At 39.4% G+C, this 21,961-nt stretch overlaps 1 protein-coding gene across 5 annotated transcripts in view; it reads right to left on the minus strand.

Annotated features, from left to right (window-relative positions):
• HECTD4 (HECT domain E3 ubiquitin protein ligase 4) overlaps positions 1-21,961 on the minus strand; it is a 60,765-nt gene that overhangs the window by 22,643 nt on the left and 16,161 nt on the right. For 2 of the 5 annotated variants that reach the window (XM_015877752.2, XM_015877750.2), the window contains exons 8-43: positions 21,366-21,558; positions 20,333-20,494; positions 20,131-20,244; positions 19,429-19,569; positions 18,828-19,060; positions 18,379-18,524; positions 16,944-17,014; positions 16,202-16,307; positions 15,838-15,958; positions 15,291-15,419; positions 14,009-14,133; positions 13,179-13,332; positions 12,822-12,922; positions 12,076-12,274; positions 10,996-11,142; positions 9,732-9,836; positions 8,964-9,127; positions 8,395-8,628; positions 7,979-8,171; positions 7,720-7,824; positions 7,547-7,635; positions 6,906-7,081; positions 6,520-6,655; positions 6,231-6,372; positions 5,958-6,124; positions 5,244-5,390; positions 4,758-4,942; positions 4,230-4,383; positions 3,667-3,947; positions 3,222-3,411; positions 2,826-2,907; positions 2,279-2,481; positions 1,962-2,097; positions 1,103-1,285; positions 710-880; positions 143-312 (exon numbers count right to left, since the gene is read on the minus strand). In XM_015877752.2, the coding sequence (XP_015733238.1) occupies positions 143-312; positions 710-880; positions 1,103-1,285; positions 1,962-2,097; positions 2,279-2,481; positions 2,826-2,907; positions 3,222-3,411; positions 3,667-3,947; positions 4,230-4,383; positions 4,758-4,942; positions 5,244-5,390; positions 5,958-6,124; positions 6,231-6,372; positions 6,520-6,655; positions 6,906-7,081; positions 7,547-7,635; positions 7,720-7,824; positions 7,979-8,171; positions 8,395-8,628; positions 8,964-9,127; positions 9,732-9,836; positions 10,996-11,142; positions 12,076-12,274; positions 12,822-12,922; positions 13,179-13,332; positions 14,009-14,133; positions 15,291-15,419; positions 15,838-15,958; positions 16,202-16,307; positions 16,944-17,014; positions 18,379-18,524; positions 18,828-19,060; positions 19,429-19,569; positions 20,131-20,244; positions 20,333-20,494; positions 21,366-21,558 (5,555 nt within the window). The remainder of the gene's footprint in view (positions 1-142; positions 313-709; positions 881-1,102; positions 1,286-1,961; positions 2,098-2,278; positions 2,482-2,825; positions 2,908-3,221; positions 3,412-3,666; positions 3,948-4,229; positions 4,384-4,757; positions 4,943-5,243; positions 5,391-5,957; positions 6,125-6,230; positions 6,373-6,519; positions 6,656-6,905; positions 7,082-7,546; positions 7,636-7,719; positions 7,825-7,978; positions 8,172-8,394; positions 8,629-8,963; positions 9,128-9,731; positions 9,837-10,995; positions 11,143-12,075; positions 12,275-12,821; positions 12,923-13,178; positions 13,333-14,008; positions 14,134-15,290; positions 15,420-15,837; positions 15,959-16,201; positions 16,308-16,943; positions 17,015-18,378; positions 18,525-18,827; positions 19,061-19,428; positions 19,570-20,130; positions 20,245-20,332; positions 20,495-21,365; positions 21,559-21,961) is intronic. The other 3 variants (XM_015877751.2, XM_015877754.2, XM_015877753.2) reach the window with 3 other exon arrangements.

Consider the following 21,961-nt stretch of genomic DNA (forward strand, 5'->3'; position numbering starts at 1 on the left):
CAAACAGGAATTTTTGCATTGCCCCTTGCTGTAATGTCAATACCAGTAGAAGAAGAAATACAAGAACCCACGCAATTCACTTGAACTTTTCTGTATATGGCATCAAAACAGGCTGGAGTGCAGCACAGAAACAACAGCTCACCTGGTTCTTATTTCAGCAAGGAGCCGGACCACTGCCATTACTGGAGTTGAGCCATCTCCTGTTGCAGGAAGTGAGGTGTGAATAGATAGACTTCCCTCCTGAGGAAGCAACATGGACTGGACTGCCTGTACTACCTTCTCAGTAATGGACAGTTTATGAAGAGGCAATGCCTGATGGTGGGGGGGCACGGTAAAAAGTTAAATTCAAGTAGTTAGTTTCTATGAAACGAGGGCGTTTTATTACCTGGAGTTAATTCTCATTTTGTACTATCACAAAACCAGCACCAAACCCCAGCCAACAAAGGAAAAGAAACCCCACCGCAGTATGCAAAGGAACATCTTCAAGCACCAAAAAATGAACATTCACATTACTTCAAGGAGAACTTAAATACAGACATTGTTACAAGACGTTTAAAATGCGGCAAAACTTCAGCATAACGGCTTTAATCAAAGATGAAACAGACTTTTCACGTGCTTCAGATTAATTGCCCATATTCTGAAGAATTTTTCTGTGAAGAAAAACCACAACAGATATCATACTTAATACTACGTTAATGAGCTACCGTACCTCAGATCTTGGGACACAGAGCCTAGATAACGGAATAGTTAAAGTGTCTGATGCTTGTGAGGTCTTTCTACTGTCTATAGTGGCAGGTGGGAATTTGACCGTTGCTATACCTTCTTGTTCATTAATAGATGCCACAACTCCAATGCTTCCTGCTATTCCTTTACCTAAAACCTACAACCAAAGAAGACAGGCATAAATTTCAGGTTTCACAAACACAAAACACCAAGTGTTCAACACGTCACAGACTCAACACACAACTGCAGCCTCCACAAGTGTTATTGAAACAGCCTCACATTTGCACGCTGCTTTGCAGCTATGCCAAAGCAGGCAAAACATGGTCAAAAAGCATCAACTGTCATCTAATGGTACAAGGTGTGAAAGGCAGCAGATTACCTGAACTTCAGAACCGATTTTAATTGTCTCCTTAAAGCCGCCCAGAGCACAAAGAGCAGCTACTGCCTGTCGAGCAATTCTTTGAAGCTTAGCAAGCTTCCTTCCACTGCTACTTCCATTCTCCAAAATACTCTCTGCATATTTCCCAAGTTGCGGAATGTACATCAGAGCCCGAGACAGAACCTGGAGACAGAGGCAGAAATACCAGATAATGACTTCAAAGCAGAATTCAAACAAAACCCAACACCCCAAGCCTCCAGCCCACACAGTCTCAGATGAATTATTTCTGTTCTCAAAGCGAATTATGTAACTCCAAAATTCTAAACCCTCTGAAGTGTGAATACCATCAAAGCCAGCTTGATTCCCTAATATCTTGCAGAATCACAGAGATATACATACAAATTCAGCAAAAAGTTTTTGCTGGAGGATTCAGCCTAAGCAATAGATTTGGTGTTACTGCTTTTGGAGGAACAGAAAAGCAACGTGCTGTGTACTTTCCAACCAACACTTGAGACCTTCAGAGGTCACAGCCAAAAGGACTGAACAGCAAAGGTAGAGTGACTGCCCAGCAAAAGCACGGTAACCAGACCTATGCAAACACCTCTTTACCAGAGCTGCTGGTGCCGACAAGTAACAATATATTCTTCGCAACTGGATAATTTTATACTATATATCTGACATATTAGGTGGGATAGACATGGACGACTGGAAAGGGAAGCTGCCAAGCAACCACACATCCTTCTTAAAAGTGTTACAAGTGGTACATTGGAAGGGAGTAGCTCAGGAAAACATCATTAAGTCCTGCTGACTACTAAATATGTTTCATTACAATTTCATAACTGATCTTCTGTTCACTTACTTTCTCAGCAGTTGTTGTCCATATTTGAGCTGCATTTGATTCTGGTGCCATCAACAAGCTATGCAGCAAAGCAATCACTTCTGCTGCCATGCTGTTTGCAACATGACCACTGATGAATGGCCTTACAGGGTCAGTCCTTCACACAGCAAAGGGAACAACATGCAAAACAAGAGAAGGAAAGAACCTTTAGCTGTCAGAGCAATATGCAGTACAAAGATGGGAAGTTTATCAATCTCCAAGAGATCTTCTAGAGCACTACAAGAACTGATCTATAGAAAAGTAGAAGGCCTACTAAGTATAGAACTGAAGTGACCTACCTGGCAAGCTCAGAATTTCTCTCTCTGCAAATAGACGTCTGTGCAGTTTTCTTTTTGTCCCCAGTGGACATCCCACTGGTTGCTTCAGGATTGACAGTTTCTATGGGTGGCCCAACACTAACTATCAGACCAGACTGAGCCCACTTAGTTGCCTTGCGAAGAGCTGCAGAAGCTTCTTCTGTGATAACTTCACAGCAGCCACTCTGAAAATAGTTGTGAGAAGAGAAATACTAACGTTAGCCCTATTTCATTATTCTATATTGGTGTTTCACTCTCCTCCCTCTGCATAAAGGTACTGCGAACACATCAAAACATCCTTCTGCGCGTATAATACCAGCCATGAGAGTGCTTAACTTATCTACAAAGATTAGAGACCAACGTGGACTGAGTGCTTTTAGAAATTCTAGTCTTAGCTTAACACACATTCCTCTTTGCTGACCAAAAAAAAGCCTAAAAAAAAAAGCAAACAAAACCCAAATTTAACATCATCCAAAACAAAGAACTCCAACTGGTCACCAGTTCAATAATTCTCCATTTCTTTTCTTACTTTAGTCATGTCACGATCCATTTTCACCACCTTCTCCATGTTGGCTCCAGTTCCCAGTCGGAATGGGCGACCTTCTGAGCTACTGTTAGAGTGAAAATGGAACACATTAACTTTACTTGCATTGGTGGAAAAAAGCATCTGAACTATACAGACCAATTTAACCAATTACGCTTATCTTCAAATGATTCCAAATCGCATTATGTAACAGAACTGCTCAACAGTAACAGAAATACTTGATAATTAAGGATTGTCAGGAAATACAACATACTGGGAAGACATCTTGCTTTCCCACCCTGTCCTATATGTCTAGACACATTCTTCTACATCTGTAAAGCTTAAGGACTTAAGAAAAAAAAGGAATTGATTGTTAATTCCAGATGAATGAATGAAGATTACCTCAGTAATGGCTGAAGCACTTCATGAGATGACTGGTCTTCCCGTTTATGGATGAATATAGAAAGTTTGCCATCCACTGCCTCGCTTTCTTCTCCAGGGTCTTTATCACCTTTTATAGAATTCTTAGGGCTGCTTTTTGCTAAAGCAGTATCTGGTTCAGACGCAGTTGGAGAAAGAACCGTCTGGCATCCTTGAAGTGATAAGGAATAAACAAATAAGTAAGGAGGGAGACAGTATGAGAGTCATCAACAAACTTTCTTGGCCCCAAAACTAATGCTGAAAATTCCTAAGATCCATCTAAAATGTTACTGTGACACAAGGGAGTGTGACAGAAATACCTCCATCTTTGAACCCCAACGTATCACGTTCCTTTTCCTACTCAAGCCTCCCGCCAGACTTGCTTAGCAATCTCTCAGATTAGCATGACACCAAAAGATGGTGGTACCTGGTACTACATAATCTGCCAGCTTCGCTAAGAGCAGAGATGCAATCTTGGAGGCTGGGTCACTGGGATCATCTTGCTCACTGTTCAGGGAGGGCACAGAGTAACTCCAAGGTGGCAGTTCTACATTTCCACAGTCTTCAACACTCATGAGAGGCAGAGCAGCACGGCACAACTGAAGGATTATAAGAACCAGCTTTGGAGAGGGACGCTGATCCAAGAGAAGTGACAGGAGTTTGGACACACAGGCTGGCTGGCTCAGGATGGCTTTACCTATGTGACTCCTGAAAATGGGGAAAAAAAGAGCTGCTGTTAAAAAAGAATACTTGATTGGGATCTTGAAATAAAACAAATTTAATAAAAGACAGTTAAAAAAATCCATCTGAAAAGACTACAATCATAACACTTGATAGCACCGTTTAGAAACTACGTCCAAATAAGACTGAGTTCATACAGTGTTTGGAAGTTACCTGACCTTTGTTATGTCAAAATCAGCTAGAGGAAAAGAACACCCACCTGCTTTCACACATAGAAAAAAAATGATTCCACAAACAAAGGCCTAATACCTTGACAGGTCATTAAGAAGGCTGAGGACATCTTGAAGTGCATCATTCCCTGCGGCTTGATTACCACAACATTCTGTGGCTCTTGCAAGGTGATTGGTAAGAAGGCTGGAGACCTGACGAGCCAGACCAGAGTGAACAGCTTCTGTTGAACCACCTTTAACAGCAATGCAAGAACACAAAGTTATAAACAACAAAAACAAATGTACAGAACTACAAGTTCCTTCCCTGTATACTGAATACAGTAACACGTTTTTGTTTGGCTTACAGCACACTTAGACATAAACCATTACACCCAAACAAATGAGAACACTAAAGAGCCCTCAGACTGCAGAAGTAACAAAAAACACACCACAAAAGCCCAGGGAACACCAACAAGAAAAGCAACTTATTTTGTATCCTTTGTATAAGGAACACAAATGCCGTTAGGTCAGCAGTGAGAGAACACTATCTTTTAAAGCCACATTTACACCACTTCTCACACTCGTACTTCTGTTGTGTGCTTTACTGTGCAGTTGGCAGCATTCCTACCTTCTTCTTTCTCCCATTCAACACAGCGATTGGCCAACACCTGAAAGGCAGCCCAAGCCATGGTGGCCACCTTCTGCTTCTTGGTCTGTTTTTCATTTGAACTGGATTCTGTCTGGCTGCTTAAGCTGCAGAGCCTGTCCATAAGCTGTACCAGGCCACTCCGTACCAAGCACTTCTCTTCACTCCTGCATCAGGAGAGAAATTCAGATTTTACCAAAGTAACGTTCCAGTTAATGTCAACAGATCCAAAAAGAACCAAGAACTTGCTGCTGACTCAGCAATTATTTTGCAGACGGTTTTATTTCTTCCTTGCCCTCAACAGATAAAATCCCGAGAAAACCTCTGAGAAAACAGAACATTCTCAGATACTTTTTTTTTAATAAGGAGGAACATATTTATACTATATAACATTTCCCCTTAAGGCAAAAATCTAATAAGGACAAGTGCAGATCCTTTCCTTCCCTTTCTGTTTGAAATATTTCATACCTTGTGTAAGGTATTGTGCATAACAGGCCAATGCTATTTGCACAAGCAATGGGGTAACGGGCACACAGTGAGACCACGGACGTCATAGTCTCCCCAAAAGCTTCCTGGACTTGTTCCACCATCCCGCCACACGTCAGCTCTTCAATTCTGTTGGTGGTAAGACATTTGAAATAATGGTTTTCTAAGTTGAATAAAACAAGCTTCCAAGCACAGCTTTACAGAAGTTATGCTATATTATGAATTACCCAAGGAATGTTTAGAAATCGACTGCAAATCTTTATTTTTTTTAACGAGATATATGTAAACAACATATTATGGGAGTTTTACCTGAAATATGACTGAAGTCAGATTACAAACAAAACACCTGGAAACATTTACCAAATTTAGATGAAATTTAGTATTAGTATTAGCTACATCTACTAACAGTATCTAATTAAAGTGAATTTAGCATCAGTCAAGATTAATATCCTATACCTGTAGGCATCATCTCAGCATGAAATGAAACAAAATCTGCTGCCAGATAAAAGCACATAGGAAGTCTCTGCCTTGTCATCCTACAAAGCCCAGTACAAGAAGGTGTTACAAGCTTAGTTCTGCAAACCTGATCTCTCAACTTTGAGATGCTTCTCACAGCTTGTCTGCTGCTATTTATTTGTCTGCAATTTGTTATTTTCTAAAGAGGCCAAAATATTATTTTCAGAGCTACAAACCAACCTTGGTCCTCCCTGAAGTACCATGGTCACAGGGCCCACGAGGTGTGTCACCCCACCAACCCGAACAGCTGCAGTCAGCAGCTCTCTCATGTGCACCAAGGCTTGCTTCCTCGTGTTCCCACGCCGCCACCTCGTCTGAGCAGCGAGCAGAAAACTGCTGCTGGATACCTATGACATTGGTTTGTTAATGAGACACAAGCAAGGCACCTCTCCTCACCACAAGAGTTTGAATTCAAGAATATGATGACAATTTAGCAGATTTAAAAGGTCGTACCGCTTGGTCAGGGTTAGTTCCAATGAAAGCAAAGAGCTGCCCCAGTAAGACACTGTATGTAGGTTTATCTCTGCTATCCTCAATGGTCAGTGACTGCAGAAGAGTGAATGAGCTACTTCTGTGGCTGGTAACGTGGCGCCGCCTACGAGAACACACAGTCATTAGATGTGAGAGCAGAGTTAACACCATTTTAAACAAGCAAAGCGATATGCTTGAAAAGCTTATAATGTTTTTAACAACACAAGCCATGCTATCACAAAGCAGCTCAGTTGAATAAAGCCTTATTTACCTTTGACTTGATCGAGCAAACTCAATATCTTCATTACCGATCATTTCTAAGTCAGATGGTGCTGACATACTGCGAAGGAAGACGGGCTGGCGCACTGCATGAGATATCACTTTTGTTTCAGATGCAGACTTACAGGCTGCAATATTACATAATATGAAAGCATGTTACTCCTGGTGTAGTAGGTTATTCACAAACTGCTTTTGAAAATCATTATAGCAACAACAAAGAACACAAAAGCTCAACCTAATTTCATGCAGAAGAGCTTATTTAGTTTGAAAAAGTAAACACAGTTCAGTTCTGAGGGAAAAGGAGAAGAAGAATAAATTATATCTTTGAGACAGAGGAAAATAAGAAACAAAGTGCAATACTGGTAGCGAGAGATTTACCTGGAGTCTCTGCAGGGGTTCCAGATATGCTCCTTGTGATACCAGACTGTGCCGCAATAGTGACATGCAGCAACAGCTCTGCCCTGTTCATCAAGCTTTTAACTAATGCCTTTGTTTTCGCTAAGGGATGATAAGTCCTCTGTATCAGTGAATTCACCTCCTGAAAGAACTTCTCTCTGTGATTATGATAAAGGAAAACAGGATTACATTGTAATGCCTTCTGAAACACTACAAGGAAAAATATATTAAAGACAGTGGCACAATATTATTTATGCCTACAAAGCAGGGAAAACGAATAAATAGACAACTTGTTAGAAAACTATTCACAGCTGTAGATACTAACGTTAAAATATTTAGACAGGATTTGCATTTGGAAGTTCATTCAAATGCTTCTGTTTCCATAGATTGCTTTCTCCCCTTAAGCTTCCAAGCCTTTCAACAAGTGCAGTAATTGTTTTGAAAACATTGAATAATGTTGTGAAAAAGCAGCCAATAAGTGTCAGAGGGTAGACTGAGATTTGAAGGCCAACTTCATTAAGTATTTTATGCACAAATGCAACTTCAACCCCACACGATTTCTTACAGAACTCACAGGAACTCTGCAACTACTTAAAATGGTGCTCAGCATCCAACTTACTAACCTTAGTGCCAGGACCACATTCTCAAGATCACTTCCATCAAAAGAAACTTCTTTCATAGAGCACAGAAGTTCCAGTTCTTTCATCTTGCTCTAATCAAAGTGAAAGAAAAGGATGAATGTGTATTGAAAGAGCAGTATGAAGCATGAACACACACAGCAGCCACAACACTTTACCTCATTGAAGTGATAATCATAGAAGAAGGGAACATTGTTCTCCAGCTTCCCATGCATGGCGTCATCGACCTCACTCTGCCATTTCTGTTCCAGCTCAGCCACACTCTAAAGAAACAAATAATACTGCAGAGGCCTATTCTTAAGGAATATAAGAGCGCTATAAAAAGTACCTTCTGCATTTTTAAGTTTCTAAAATGCTTCTAATACATCTTTATTCCCAAACAAACAAAAAAACCCTTTTATTTATATAATATTGTACCTGTAATTGTCTCTCCATGGCATTTAGCTTCTTAAAAGTCTCTCCCATAATCTTACAAAGTAAATCATATTCTTCAGCATGTTCTTCCTGATACTGGAAGTTTATCAGGGACTGGAGAGCATCGACCAAATTCAAATGTTTAATCACACATGAAACTACCATCTCTTCCATTACTTCAGGCTGAATCACTTCCCTACGGTTGGAGGTAAAGCCAAGCTGATTAAGCAAGAATAACAGACAAACCTGGACAACTCACATTTACGGCTTGCTAGACACTGCATTCACAGGCAGGCATTTACAGCATATCAGATGCACACCACCAAGCTGACAGGCAGGCAGTCTTGTTTGTGTTTTTTTTTAACTACTTACTTTGGTACCAAAAACCAAGTTAGAAAAATAAAGCAATAACTACTTACTTTATGCTGGGTCTAAATTGAGGCCGAGCACGTCCAGAAATTTCCCTGAGTTTGATCATGATTCCTGGAGGCAGCCTAATCCTAGGCAGGTCAAAATAGTGTCCAATGGGAGGCACTAGCACATCAGAAGGATAAGTAAATTCTCTGTCCTCATCTATAGTAAGAGGCAGTGGAGAAGGACTTGGTGTAAGGGCTGGAGATATGACACCATTAGCTTCCACCTGCCATTGGCACCTGAAAACATAACAAACAAGAAAAGGATGTGGGTTCTGTTTTTTTTCCCCTCCTTAAACTCTCCCTCCTCATTCAGAAAGAAGCAGTAGAGGAAAACACAAAGTCTTCAACACAGCTTTATTCCATAACGCTGTAGATGTGGCTTATATCAAACATGTCCCAGTTCTCCTCTCCTTACTGTAAATAAAATCTCTATTCTATGGAATATTTCCTCAGTTTTGAGCAATGCAGAACCACTGAACAAACTGCACCACACCTTAAACACAGGACTTGAGCACAACTACAAAATCTTCCTTCAGAAAACACAACATCAGATACAATTTGTGCTTGTTTACCTTTGTAATAGTTTAGATCTTAGAAGCTCTTGGCAGGTTTCTTCATCTTTGGTAATTTCTGGTCCATTGTATAAGATCCGAAGCATGGAACAGGCTAACACAGAAAGGCCAAGTGCCAGGTCAACTAAGAAGGGCAGACCTCCCGACACGTCCTCTGAAGACTCCTGCAATAGGAACAGTGAGGAGTTGCACCAGTCAACCACCAAGTCCTTCTCCAGCATATTTCAAAATAGTATATCTTATGGAGAGATATACTGAAAAAAATGCTTTAATGATTAAAAGCAATATATTAAAATAACTCAAAACAATAAATAAGAAACAGCAAAGCTGGTTTTGGTTCAGCCAGTCCTTGGCCTGACTCTCTCTCATCATAGACCTCATCCTAACCCCTCAGTAGCAGGATTCAAGTTCCCCCCACTCTTCTTTATAACCACTATCATTACAACCATCTCTGTACAGAAGTTCTTATCTATAAGCAGCAATGGATGTTAACGTGACTTCATCCAAGCCAGTGCCAATGACACGAGCCATAAATCTGGCAATAACTGTCTCAGTAAAACATTAAGCACACTACATACCATGCCAAAGGGCACCTCTAGTTAAGGACACTAAAACTTTGATCCTATAGACTTAAACACGTGTCCAAAATAAGTAAGCTATTACTGTTCTAAATTTTAAAATATAACCTCAGTTTTTCAATACATTCCTATTGGATCTAAGGTACGGAACAGAAGATACATTTAAGCTGAACCTGTCATGTTTGAGTACCTGTGCTCGAACAGTGCAAGCAAAGCCCCACATAGCTTTGTCTGGAGTGTTGTGCTCACGACCACTCCTCATTTCAAAGGAGAAGGTGACTGTATCTCCTTCCACCTTAAATTTTGAAGGGGAGGAGGAAGGAAAAAAAAAAAGAACAAGTGAGATTTAATTAAGAATCGAAGCAAACAAACAGGCTTTTCATAAAAGTGGCTTATTTTATGGATTAATGTTTTTAATGACCATTATTTAAGTTTCCTTTTATCTCCAATTGCATACTCTGAGTTAAAAAATATATATATTTCCTTTCTGTAAGAGCATCTTTTAGTGGACAATTAGATTTTATTTTTGCTGCTGGCTAAGCATAGGAAAGCAACAAAGAAAAGCTGCTGGAGAATCACAAGAAGAATTTATCAGGTCAGTTCGTGTTACGCAGCCCCATTTTTCATCAGAATGCTTTCTTCATTTGCCTGCAATAATCATGCAAGGTGGGAAAACAGCCAAGCTCTTCAAGGAGGAGAATGTCAGGACATCAGTAGAAGGTTTTGCTACAAAAATATCACAAATGATCAATGTCTGAGCTGGAATCCCATTATTATGAACAACTGTCTGAGGTCGCCTTCCAGATCATTACTTGTTCTTCTTTTGGCAACCCTCAGTTTTAGCATGGAACAATGCAGGAGCACAAATGTGTGTGAAAAGAACCAACAAATGGCATAATACAATATGAGGGAATGTATTACAGAACTCTCAAAATACTGAAGTTCTGACAAGCGTGAGGCATTTTTTTTTTTGTTAATCTCTTACTGCAAAAAGTATCCAACATAACTTTAAAACCCAACACGAATGGTTGGAAAACTGCTACGTTTGCCACTTGTTAAAGGTGACCCACAAACCTAAAAAACAAACACTGGGAAAATAACAGTTCTGAGAAAACATGCACTGCCTCAGCCTGGGCCAGAACTCATCCTACAAAGACATACTTGTGAGAACAGCAGCGTGGCATCAGAGGTTGCAGGACTGGAAGACACCTCTAATGAATCCTGATAAGATGCAGTAAGTAAAACAGGCTCAGAGAGAAGCATCACACACAACAGACGGACAAGTTTACAGATACGCCCTTGGAAATAGCAGCCCACTTAAGAAGAGCTCTGATCATGGAAAATCATAACACTTAAAAGCTTAGACTTCATTGCTATAAGGGTTAAAACAGACTCGACATGATTTCCAAAGAGGATTTTTCTATGTGGAATATTGTGGGATTGTAATACTGTACCTTTACTAAGTCTTTCGGCCAACCAGTTCCTAAGACACTACGGCTGCCATATCCCAGTGTATTGCCTCCATACTCAGCAACCTTCCTACTGTTTGTGTTAGGACCAGCATAGATCACCAACTTCAAAACATAAAATACACTGTTAGACTGTAAGAGAAAAACAAGAAAATCTAATAATAATAATAATACTTAGCACTTACACCGCGCTTCGTATTTTCAAAGCGCGTTATCTACATTAACAAATCCTCACAACAGCCTTGTGAGGGGAGTTGGCAAGTATTATTATCCCCATTTTACAGATGGGGAAACTGAGGCAGGGAGGAAGTTCAGTGACTTGTCCCCAAGGTCACACTGCAAGTCAGCAGCACAACCAGGAGAAATCTGAACCTCCAGTCCTCGTGCTGAGCCAACTAGAACATACTGCATCTCTAAAAACAGAGGGATTGATCCTGCTCCCACTGAAGCTGGTATTTCATCAGCCGCTTCACTGGGAACATGATGAGGCCCAAAGTTTTCTGGAGGAACTTAACCCATCATGAGTGACAGCGATGAGTGTCAGCATTGCAGGATACTGATCTGCAGTACTGAGAAATACGTGGCAACAATTAGAGCTGCACAAGTATCTCTCTGACTACTTAAGGAAAAAAATAAGTGCTATCAATTCCTGTCTTGAATTAATATAATTGTCTTCAATTTCATGTAAACAAGCCATTTACCACTAAAAAAGTAACTATTCCAGTTCTGTCCAGTTTAAGCTACCTGTACTGATCTACAAAGTAGGCAGCTGGTTTCAACTTTAATAAGAAAAACTGAACAAAACAAGAATAAAGCAACACACTGAGAATCTGAGCACGTTTGTGCAATATAAGAAATAACCCCTCAGCATCCCCATAGAACACAGAAAGAAGCAGACTGTGATGCTACAGGGTTCATTAATCTTCTGTCAATAAAAATCTCCTTCACTATCCTGACCATTGGCAGTAAGGCACCCAGAAAGCCAAGGGGCAGCAGAGATGAAAAAGAGAAATGCTGCTGACAGAAATACAGACGAAAAGAATTTGTGACTTGGCATGGGCTTACCTTATCGTAATCATACTGTGAAGAACATCTGTTGTCAAATCTAAGATACAAACAGCGGGCTCCTGGTATGTGCACAGTTTCCTTAAATTTATAGTTATCCCTGACAGGATGAACTGTTTCTACAGTCTTCCCAGCAGCCCAAGGAGCAGGGATCTTCAAGCCTGTAAGAAAACCTGGCTCTTCCTTCTCCTCCAGCATTCTGAAATAACAGAGAGAAATTAGTCCTAAAATCCAACAAAGGAGTTTGTATGTATATTCAAACATCACATTACACAGTATTTGAAAACACTTCTCATTACTGATAGAGAAAACATGCTGAATTTAAATAGAAATTAAAGCTGTTACATTTCTCTCTATAAATGAAACCACTTCATCTCTAAGTGATATTATCTCAATACTGCATCTCAAAACCCTTGAGCAATTCACATCTTCTCATGATGGTCTTCCTTTAACCCAATCTATTCTATGAGTAGCATTTAGAATTAACTCCTAATGCTTGAGAAAAGAAAACAAACCATTGTGCAAACATTCTGAAGTGATCAGTTGTTGAATTCTATATGCAAGGCAATGCTAGAACGAACCACTTATAAAGACATCTATATTTTCCAGTCAGCCTCATAGGCCACTGCAGAACTGACTTCTTGTTTGCATTTACTTTTAGATCACTGTTTTAGGATTTATGGCACAACAACAGTCAAATGAGCATTACAACTAATGGGTTACCCCATGAAAAAGACTCAAATCACCTCTCATCATGTAACAGTTTCCCTTTCTGTTCTGACACACCACTGGGAGAGCTGTTCAGTTCTGAGAAAACCGGAGACTGAGTTTTAAGCAGCAGCGCAGTCTGCAAGACGAAATATACAGTGTTAGAATCATGCAAATAGCCAATCGCTAAGATCTTGTTACTGAAGCTTCTTAAGAACTATACTGTATATTCTTAAAGGCAATTAATGATTACTCGGTACATCAGCTTTTGGAGTTTTTCAACTGTAATCCATGCATCACTTACTGCAGAAAGTTGACAAAAATCTACCCTGCCTTAGAACATTCATGTAACATCTTTTGTACCACATAGACAACTACTGACACAAAGGCCGTACCTGACTTGTATAGAGAACCAGCTGCACCAGCTGAGGCATCAAGGCATCAGCCATGGTCAGAGTTTGCAAATTTGGATGCATCAGAGACGTCAGAAGGACGGGAAGCAGATGACCAAGCATAGTAGCTTTCGTAATTTGTTCCAGGCCTTTTAATCTGGAATAATCAAGGTTACATAGTAACAACTACTTTGAAACATAGAGAATCACCACTATTTCTAATAATCTGTTTAACTTTGTAACAGACAGTGAGTGATTGAAAACTCAGATATATACATTATATTTAAAACAAAACCAAACTCTATTAGAGACTTGAAGACACCACAATTCCTCCAAAGTGTAAGCATCCCTATTTTGACATCAACTATTAAACAACAAAGCAGAAGATAGTAAATCAAGAGGTTAAAAACTACTCAGAAAAGGATAAGCTTCCATTTGGATGGGATGAAAGTCCCCATCAACACAAACATGTTTATTCAGCACATATACCAGGTTTCCAGCACACACAGCTCACGAGGATATTGTCAGCTGAGAAATTAGTTTGTTTTCAGTCATCCCACTCATGAACACCACTGTCACTGACTGAAAGATGATCAATTTCAATAGTTTCTATTATTATGATCATTATTAATGCTGGTAGTTCTGTCACAGAGAGCCTGATTCTAAATTCTTTAAACAATAAGTGCTAGGAAAATGCAATATGAACAAACAGTTCCTACACACTCAAAGCTCAAATCTGAAGTTACGGCCTACAGAGTAAATAGTGCTAATTGTGCTTGCACAATAAGATGCAGGAAGCAGCAACTAACTGTTTTCACATTCACTTGCCTTACCTTTGTTCTCTGTCAGCAATATCACTGTTTATTAGTGCTGTCGTGACTTGCTGCAGCATTTCTAAGACTTCATCACATCCCGTCAGAATTTGTGTAGCAAGAGATAAAATGCTGGTCTTCAGCTCCTGGGTACAAAAAGAGTTAAGATGCTTAAATTCTTAGAGAACAGGGAAGAAAAAGCAACAACTGAACAAAACAATGGATTTCCAAATTAAAGTAATGATAATGTGACCTGGCAGGCCTGCAGCAGTAGATTCATCCAAGACTTAAATTTGATTAATGCTAAGCCCCAAAGTGCTGGGAGAAACTAGGTGCATATTACAGGATGCACACCCAGTTTCTAGAGGAAAGGAATCCCCAAGTCCAGCACAGCAGAGAGCTGTTAGCCAGCCAAGGTACAGCACTGGTGACAGAATGTCCTAGCAGGTATGAGGATCACTGCAGAGAGAGAAACTGAACAATGAAAACATGGGTGAATAACGAGACAAGAGAAGTACTACAGTATTTAGCATTTACTCAATGAGCCTGAACAAATAACTTTCAACTGGTGTGGATTACAAGCACACAAAGTCGCAAAGAGAAGCAGACAAAGCCAGCTTAACAAGCAGTATCAGAAACTCAGAAGTCGATGCTACTACAGAGGAAATATTGCTCTTATAAAAGTACAATAAGACAGCCTGCACACGAGGACAAACTGAGCTGCTGCGAGTTCATTCAAGACTATTCCAGCAGTAACGACACAACATTTTAATAAACCTATCAACAAGACAAGCACTCTCAAACCTTGTTCTAACGCTGTTCATGTGATTTCACGTGATGGATGATGGTTTACACAGAGACAAAGATGGTTACACTTTATAATTTAAACTACAGAAATCCAGAAGCTTGGTGAGGAAAATGAGAAAATCCCTCTCCATGCAAATCTAAAAAGTACTTTTTTTTTTTTTTTTTGGTACCATCTAAATGATAGGGAGAAAAGAGGGAGGTGGGTGATATGTTCAGAAATGATTCCCAGCCTATGAATTCTTTGACAAGCGTATGTCTATTAAGATACATGTTTATCCTCATGACACTTAGGGAAGGAAGTATTTACTCTCACTAACATTATAGGACTTTAGTTGAGATACTTTAGCTGAAGAACAGGGAAAAGAAAAGTAATATAACTATACTGAGAGGAAAAGAACTGTCAAAGCAGCTTAGAAAGGAAAGCACTGCAGAAACAAGAGGAGTCAGAGGGACACTGACTGTAGAGAGCCATGCTGGAATAAAACTTGGTGTTTACCTGTACCTTCAATGTCTCTCCCTGTAAGGAGCTGTCACTGTCATCATTTTCATCAGGTTTAATCAAAATAGTGTTACTGAGGAGGTGGTTCTGTACGGCCATCAGATACCGCAAGCATGAAGATGCAGCCTTTAACATAAATAAGTACACTTCACATTATCCAAACACTCAAATCAAACTTGATTCAGGCAATCCTTTTACTTACAATCATAAAAGAAAAAAAAGTAAGGGAGAAGGACAAGCAAAAAGGAGTTCATTTTCATGTCATAAAGTTCTAATGATAGACAAACCTCCTTTAAAATGAGAAAGCTATCAAAACAATGGGAAAATATATCCATTTATAAACCTATTTTAGCTTTTAGCATACATTGTATGATTTACTTTGTCATAAGAAACTGTTAATGCATAGCAGAAACAAAAGACTTTCTTTTCCTGTATTTGTTAAAATACATATCCACAAAAGTTACACCTCTGTATACTCCGTAATGATGGATTTAAGGAAGAAAAGAAGCCAAGGGCAAGTTTATCAAAATGCATTTTTACTTACAGGCACAGTTGAAAGAAGCCTTTGAAAATCATCTTTAGATACAGTTTGGCACTTGGTGATTAAGACACAAGATTCTCGGACAACAATCTTGAGAATGTAGTGCAACAGCTCATCATTTAGTCTTTGAAATGAAGGAAAGATGGGAAAAAAAATGTTAACAATCTAATTAGCGCATATTTTGAACAGCCCATATCAAGTATCTCTCAAAGCTCTCCCAGCTTTGAGAGGCAGCATTCCAAGTCCCACTGCTACTAGAGATAAAACAAGGAACTAGCAGAATTTTAACCAAGCTTACCTAAAGCAAATAACAGAAACATACATCATGACAAACCAGAGGAAACGGAAGCACATTGTTTTATTTTACCTATAATGATCATCATCTTCACTCCCAAATCTGTTGTTCTGAAGCTGTTCTGCCAGATTTGTCAGGATGACGTCACGGAGTTGAGAGAGACCACTATTCCTCTCTCCTGAAATGGAACACAAAAATAGTTTGCACAAAATAAACTCCACAAAGCGCTGGTTTACTTCCCCAGGTATCTTGCTTCTCAGAAACAGTTACATTTACACTGCAACCCAATTGGCTGTTGCTGTTATAGACCTGTGCACTGTTTTAAATTCCAATGACTATAAAACCTAAATGCACTGCTAGGAAGTAACAAATCGCCATGCATCAGCTGCTTTTGGCACAAGCTTCCATTTCACACTCAAGGTGGAAAGATTAATATTCTTTCTAATGAGGACTGAAATTACTTCTGGTCATTGTGTAAGCGCCAGGTAACATAAAACTTCTAAATGGTTCTAAACTATCAGCTCTACCAGAATAAAGCCATCATTAACACTGACAGACAACAGACTGAAACCTTCCCAACTTCAAGCAGCTGCTTAAGTGAGATGGGTTTTCTTCGGTACCCCAAACACAGACAGTCATTCAGAAGGCAGCTTCAGAACCCAGAGCACTCTGTGATGTCCTAGAACAGCCTGGGTTCAAAACACACCACTACTCCGTATTCTGAACTGGTCTCCCTCAAAAGTTTGAGAAGTGTTTTCGTATTTTATTTCCAACCAGAAATGCAAACTCTCACATGTCACTAAAAAAGTCTCACCTTCAGTTAAGACCAGTTTCAATAAATTATTGATTTCTGCTTCTCCAGGATACAGGATATTTAAACCAGAGCTAAAGAAAAAAAAGAAGTATTCTTTAACATACATAAGAATGAACAAAATCCCAATGGACTCATGAAAAAGCAGAACAGATTTCTGGCTTAGTCCCTGATATACCATTAACAATTACCAGGCAACGGCTTCTTCCCACATAGAAAGACCCTGCTTCGGTCTGTGACTTAGCATTTCCACTACATCTGGTATATCCTTAAACTGGTGTGTTCTTTACACTGAGAGAAAAGATGACTGTGGCCTTCCTACCTCTGGCTCGCCTTGATTTAAATACCAGGATAAGTTATTATACATTGCAAACTAGGTTTGAGGGTTCTACTGATGCCAGAATCCCAGTCAGAAGACAAGAGGAAAAAGAAAAGAAAAACAAAGATATTACCTACTCCCCCACCTCTGATTTTATACAAGTCATTGGAGGAGAGCGCGCACACACACACACACCAAGAGAAAGAAAAAACACAGGTTGATATCACCAGAAGATGTTGTTCTCAAACTCTGGAGCACTTTCCACTTGAAAGCAGATTACATTTGTGCTTAAGACATTTGAGACAGCATTCCTTGTCCTTGAGATTTGTGTTCTCTCATTTTCATAGCATACAATCACACTTCTCTCTACCTTTCCTGCACTCAGCCGTTCTGCTATTTTTGACAAGTCACAGAAAGGAAATTACACAGCATGAGGCTCAAGAGATGCAGCAGCTAATATGATGTGGAGCTAAAGCAGCCATCCGGCTTAAGTGTTTGAAGTGCTGGTGTACCAGCCCCGATGCATAATGCCATACTTCTTCCAAAACAGATTCCCATTTTATAAGCATAAATCTGCCTCTTTGGACAGTCTTACTACTCCGCCCATGTTTTAACCTGGACCTTCAATCTTAAAGCATTCCTCAAGTATTACTCACTTTGCTTCCCTTGACATTCTCTCTGCGTGGGAGAATTGCAGTGCTGTCATTTGAAATACTGATCTGAAGCTAACAACATTGGCGTTACCTTCTCCAGGGCACCAATGAAATATATAAACTAAACATTGAAAACGTTTCACTCACCACTAAAATAAAGAAAACCTTGCTGGAATTAAGCAGCTACATTATAATAAGCACTAAAGAAATAACTCCAAAAGCTATTCAATAAAAAGCAACAAATGAAGTATGGCAAGAAAACGATCACTACCTGTTATTACACACCATCATCATGGCAAACACAGTTTATTTGCTTTTCTCCACTAATATAGATGAAAGTAATTCTCATCCTATTAACTTATTCTGAATTTTCTTATATTAAAAAGTTGCCAAGCACATCTGGAACATTTGGCTACTGTAACACGATAAAAGCATCTAGGATGCATTTGACGAGGCAGATGTTTACCTTATAGCCAGGCAAACCTCCTTCTGAATTTCCGCACAGATCTGGTCCCTTGGTGCCATCAACAACTGCCAAAGCAACAGGCCCGACCTTCTCACAATGTCCCTGTTTCTTTCAGTTTGTGGGCTAAAGAAAAATTTAAAAACCACCTAAGAAAAAAAAGAAAAGAATTAAACAATATAAAGTACATCCAAGTCACCTCATTTGTTGCAGTCAGCTTCACAACATATTTGTCTACATCACTAAAAAGTATCAGTCAACAAAGGAATTGGAATTTCCAAACTTTAGCTCTCTGGCAGCCCAACAAGCCACTTTTTCTATTTCTATCCCCTGGCAGAAGAAAGAAATGAAGTAAATGAGAAACTTCACAGCATTTCACCTTACTCTGTAAAGGCAGCAGTTACATTTCAATTAGCACGCTCAAACTACAGGGAGGAAAGATGGCCTTGTACCTGGAAGACAACAAGGATGCAGCGTATTATACAAGTATCTCCGTTCACCATAGCTTTCTCCATAATGTCACAGATACTGCTGAGATGATGTGCTTCGATTGGATGCTGCTTCCCCAAGAAGTTTGTTATGGGAAGATTATTGCTGGCTGCGAGCAGATTGAGTTGGTGGATACACATGGCACCAACATGGTGCAGTAACTGGTTAATAACCTCATTTGTGGTTGTTGCATCCCCTAGGAGAAGAAAATCAGTTTAAACACTGTGTAAAAGAGACCACTGGGTTAGAATTTTCTTCTAAAATGCATTCTATTATCATCATTATCTCTATAACATCAGGGCTCCCACCCACATTATAAACAAAAGAGTTATTGGCACTAACGTGATAAAAGTAGCAATATTCTGGAAACTTTCAAGTTTGTCTCCATTTGGTTTTCACTTTCTTAAACCAAAGACCAGGCAGCTCAAACAAGGACCCTTTTCCAAGGCTTAACTCATGACTTAATAGAAAGTGTCTGAAGGTAATTTCTGTGCATTTATTCCATGACATTTGTACATTTCACTCTCACCTGGTATAAAATGCCCATCTGTAGGTTTAGCTCACCTTTGGGCTCTGTAATGATGTGGCTCACTCCCAACCTCTGGCAGACACAGTGGAACGCCTGGTTCCCAGGATTACACCACTGATCAATGTAATCATTAGAGCACGTCCATATCATGTTATTCATAGTATCATAACAGGCACCTGAGGAAAACAGTTCACAGACCAAATCTTAGATTTTTTTAAAAGAAAAAAAGCAGACCACAAACCAGATTAAAATGCTTCTATAGCAGATAGAAATCTTATTTATTTGCTTTACAAATTCTGTCATGTGACAAAGCAATTTAATAGTAGTGCCTTGTGGTTAACTGGTAACAGTGTTAACCAAAACTGATAGTTTGCATGATGTAAGCTGTTGGAAGTGCTAAACCTAGAGACTCATCTCCTTATCATGATCAGGGTTTACAAACACAAGCAGGCCTGTAACAGTAAATGTAAAGGGATAAGGTGGTCATAGACACAAATGGTTCCATGACAGCATATTCTAAGAGCTGTTAAAAACAACACATCCATGCAGATGTTTCAAATAATGAAGCCTCCAGAAACAGTAACTAACATGACGTTTCCTCAGGAAATTAGGAACTTTCAAAAACGTTTACAAAACTGATATAAAACCTCACTGTCTGCAGAATCCATCAATGTGAACTTAAATCCAAGTAGTTTAAGGATAGAATATTTCCAGTTCTTGGAAACAGATCTACCTACCAAGTCCTGGGACAAGAGCACCACGTCCAAGAGAACTCCCTGCAGCATCAATGAGATCTGCTCGGCTCGTGAACTGCCCATCCGAAATATTGAACACCAAGCTCGAAGCAAGAACTGCACAGAACAACGTTACCGATTAATTTCTGACAAGTTGATGGCTTATCATGAAGGACCTGACCTGCCAGAAATGTATCTGACTTACTTTTTAAAGATGACAAAGCACTTGTTCCTCCAAAGAGCGAGCGTGTTGCAGAACTGCCTGACCCACCTGGGGGTGGCACCAACATCACCAGGTATGTTCCACATGTGTATATTGGAGTCTTCCTTAACATTTTCAGTGGCAGCCCACAGCTGGTGTTAGCAGCTGAAATATTCAACAGGAATCAAATCAGCACGTGTGTCTTCACAACATTAAAACCTCAACACCAGCAGCAAACAAGGCAGAATGTTATTTGGGACTTTAAATAAATTGATATAGAAATTCATATAAACTGTATCTTGCAGCATTTAGAAGCTGTGTGTAGGGACAGCTTAATAATCCCACGCATTCAGTGTTAATTCCCAGAATGACACAAGCAATTTCACAGGTTATTTAACTAAAGAGAATGACTTAAAAATTAATAAAGGCAGCAATTTCTGGTTCCAAACCCAGAAAATTATGAGGCTAAAATACAAGTACAAATAGACCTGTTTTAAGAATCATATGGTACAATGCATATCGAAGGCAGTTTTAGAGACTTGAAGAAGCCATAAAAAGCCCATTTAAGATTCAGTAGGCATTTACTATTTAAAGTCCTCCTGCTCCACATGGAATGTACACAATCATAACGATCCAACTCCTGCCAGAGCTGATCAACACTTTCCTGAGCACTGACTAAAGAACCGGACAAGAATAACTGCTTATTCTTCTTTAGCACCCTACTTGTAAACTGGTAAAATACAGCATTTAAAATAACTCTTCAAGCCAAATCTTTGCCAATTTCCCCGTGAGGATATTTATGTCCTGTATAATTTGTTTTTATGAAAATACCACTGGTTGTTTAATGTTTTAGAAAGCAAGCTCATTTTGTTTCAGATGTATGCATGAAAGAAGAGAAGCAACGGCAAATGGGATAAAATCCTAAGCTTCTCTAACTTGGGATTTTCAGCAAACCCATAAGAGAACACCTCCAAATTTTGCAAACTACCTCCAAAAAGAAGAAGTAAAAAAAAGAAGAAGTAAAATCTCCTCTGACCTGCTTGGTCCTCTTTTAGAGTATTAGAGATGGTAGAGCCAGTGAGAGCAGCCAGTGTTGCTGACGGGGAGGCTCTGTACCTAGACAGCCTGCTCAGAAGCATCTCATTAATACTCTTTGCAGATTCCCCTTCCTTTCGCATTAATATAATTCGTTCCTGTAGAGGATTTGCTATACATACACCATCTTCTACCTATCAGAAATGGAGAGAAGAAAAAATACTTTTAGATATTAAATTCATAGGATACAAATAACCTAAAATGAATAATAAGATACATCAGGTAGGGATACAGATTTAAACCTTGGTGCCAAATTTCTTAGGGAAAAAACCACATATAATTTCAGTTGTCAATACCAGATGCCTACCAACCACTCCACACTTTCATATTTAAGTCTTGACAGTAAAACACCTCAGTCTAACATTAAAGCACACACAGATGTATGCATGTAAACATATGGATCTATATATAAATGCATAGATATATACATAGATGAAAACAAAGGCCATTGAGAGAAAAAGGTGATCAAACTATTGATCTGTTTCTCCGGATTCATTCTGAAATACACTAAAACCAATGATCGCCACGCAATGTAAA

Source organism: Coturnix japonica, chromosome 15, assembly GCF_001577835.2.
Source record: "Coturnix japonica isolate 7356 chromosome 15, Coturnix japonica 2.1, whole genome shotgun sequence".
NCBI classification, from domain to species: Eukaryota; Metazoa; Chordata; class Aves; order Galliformes; family Phasianidae; genus Coturnix; species Coturnix japonica.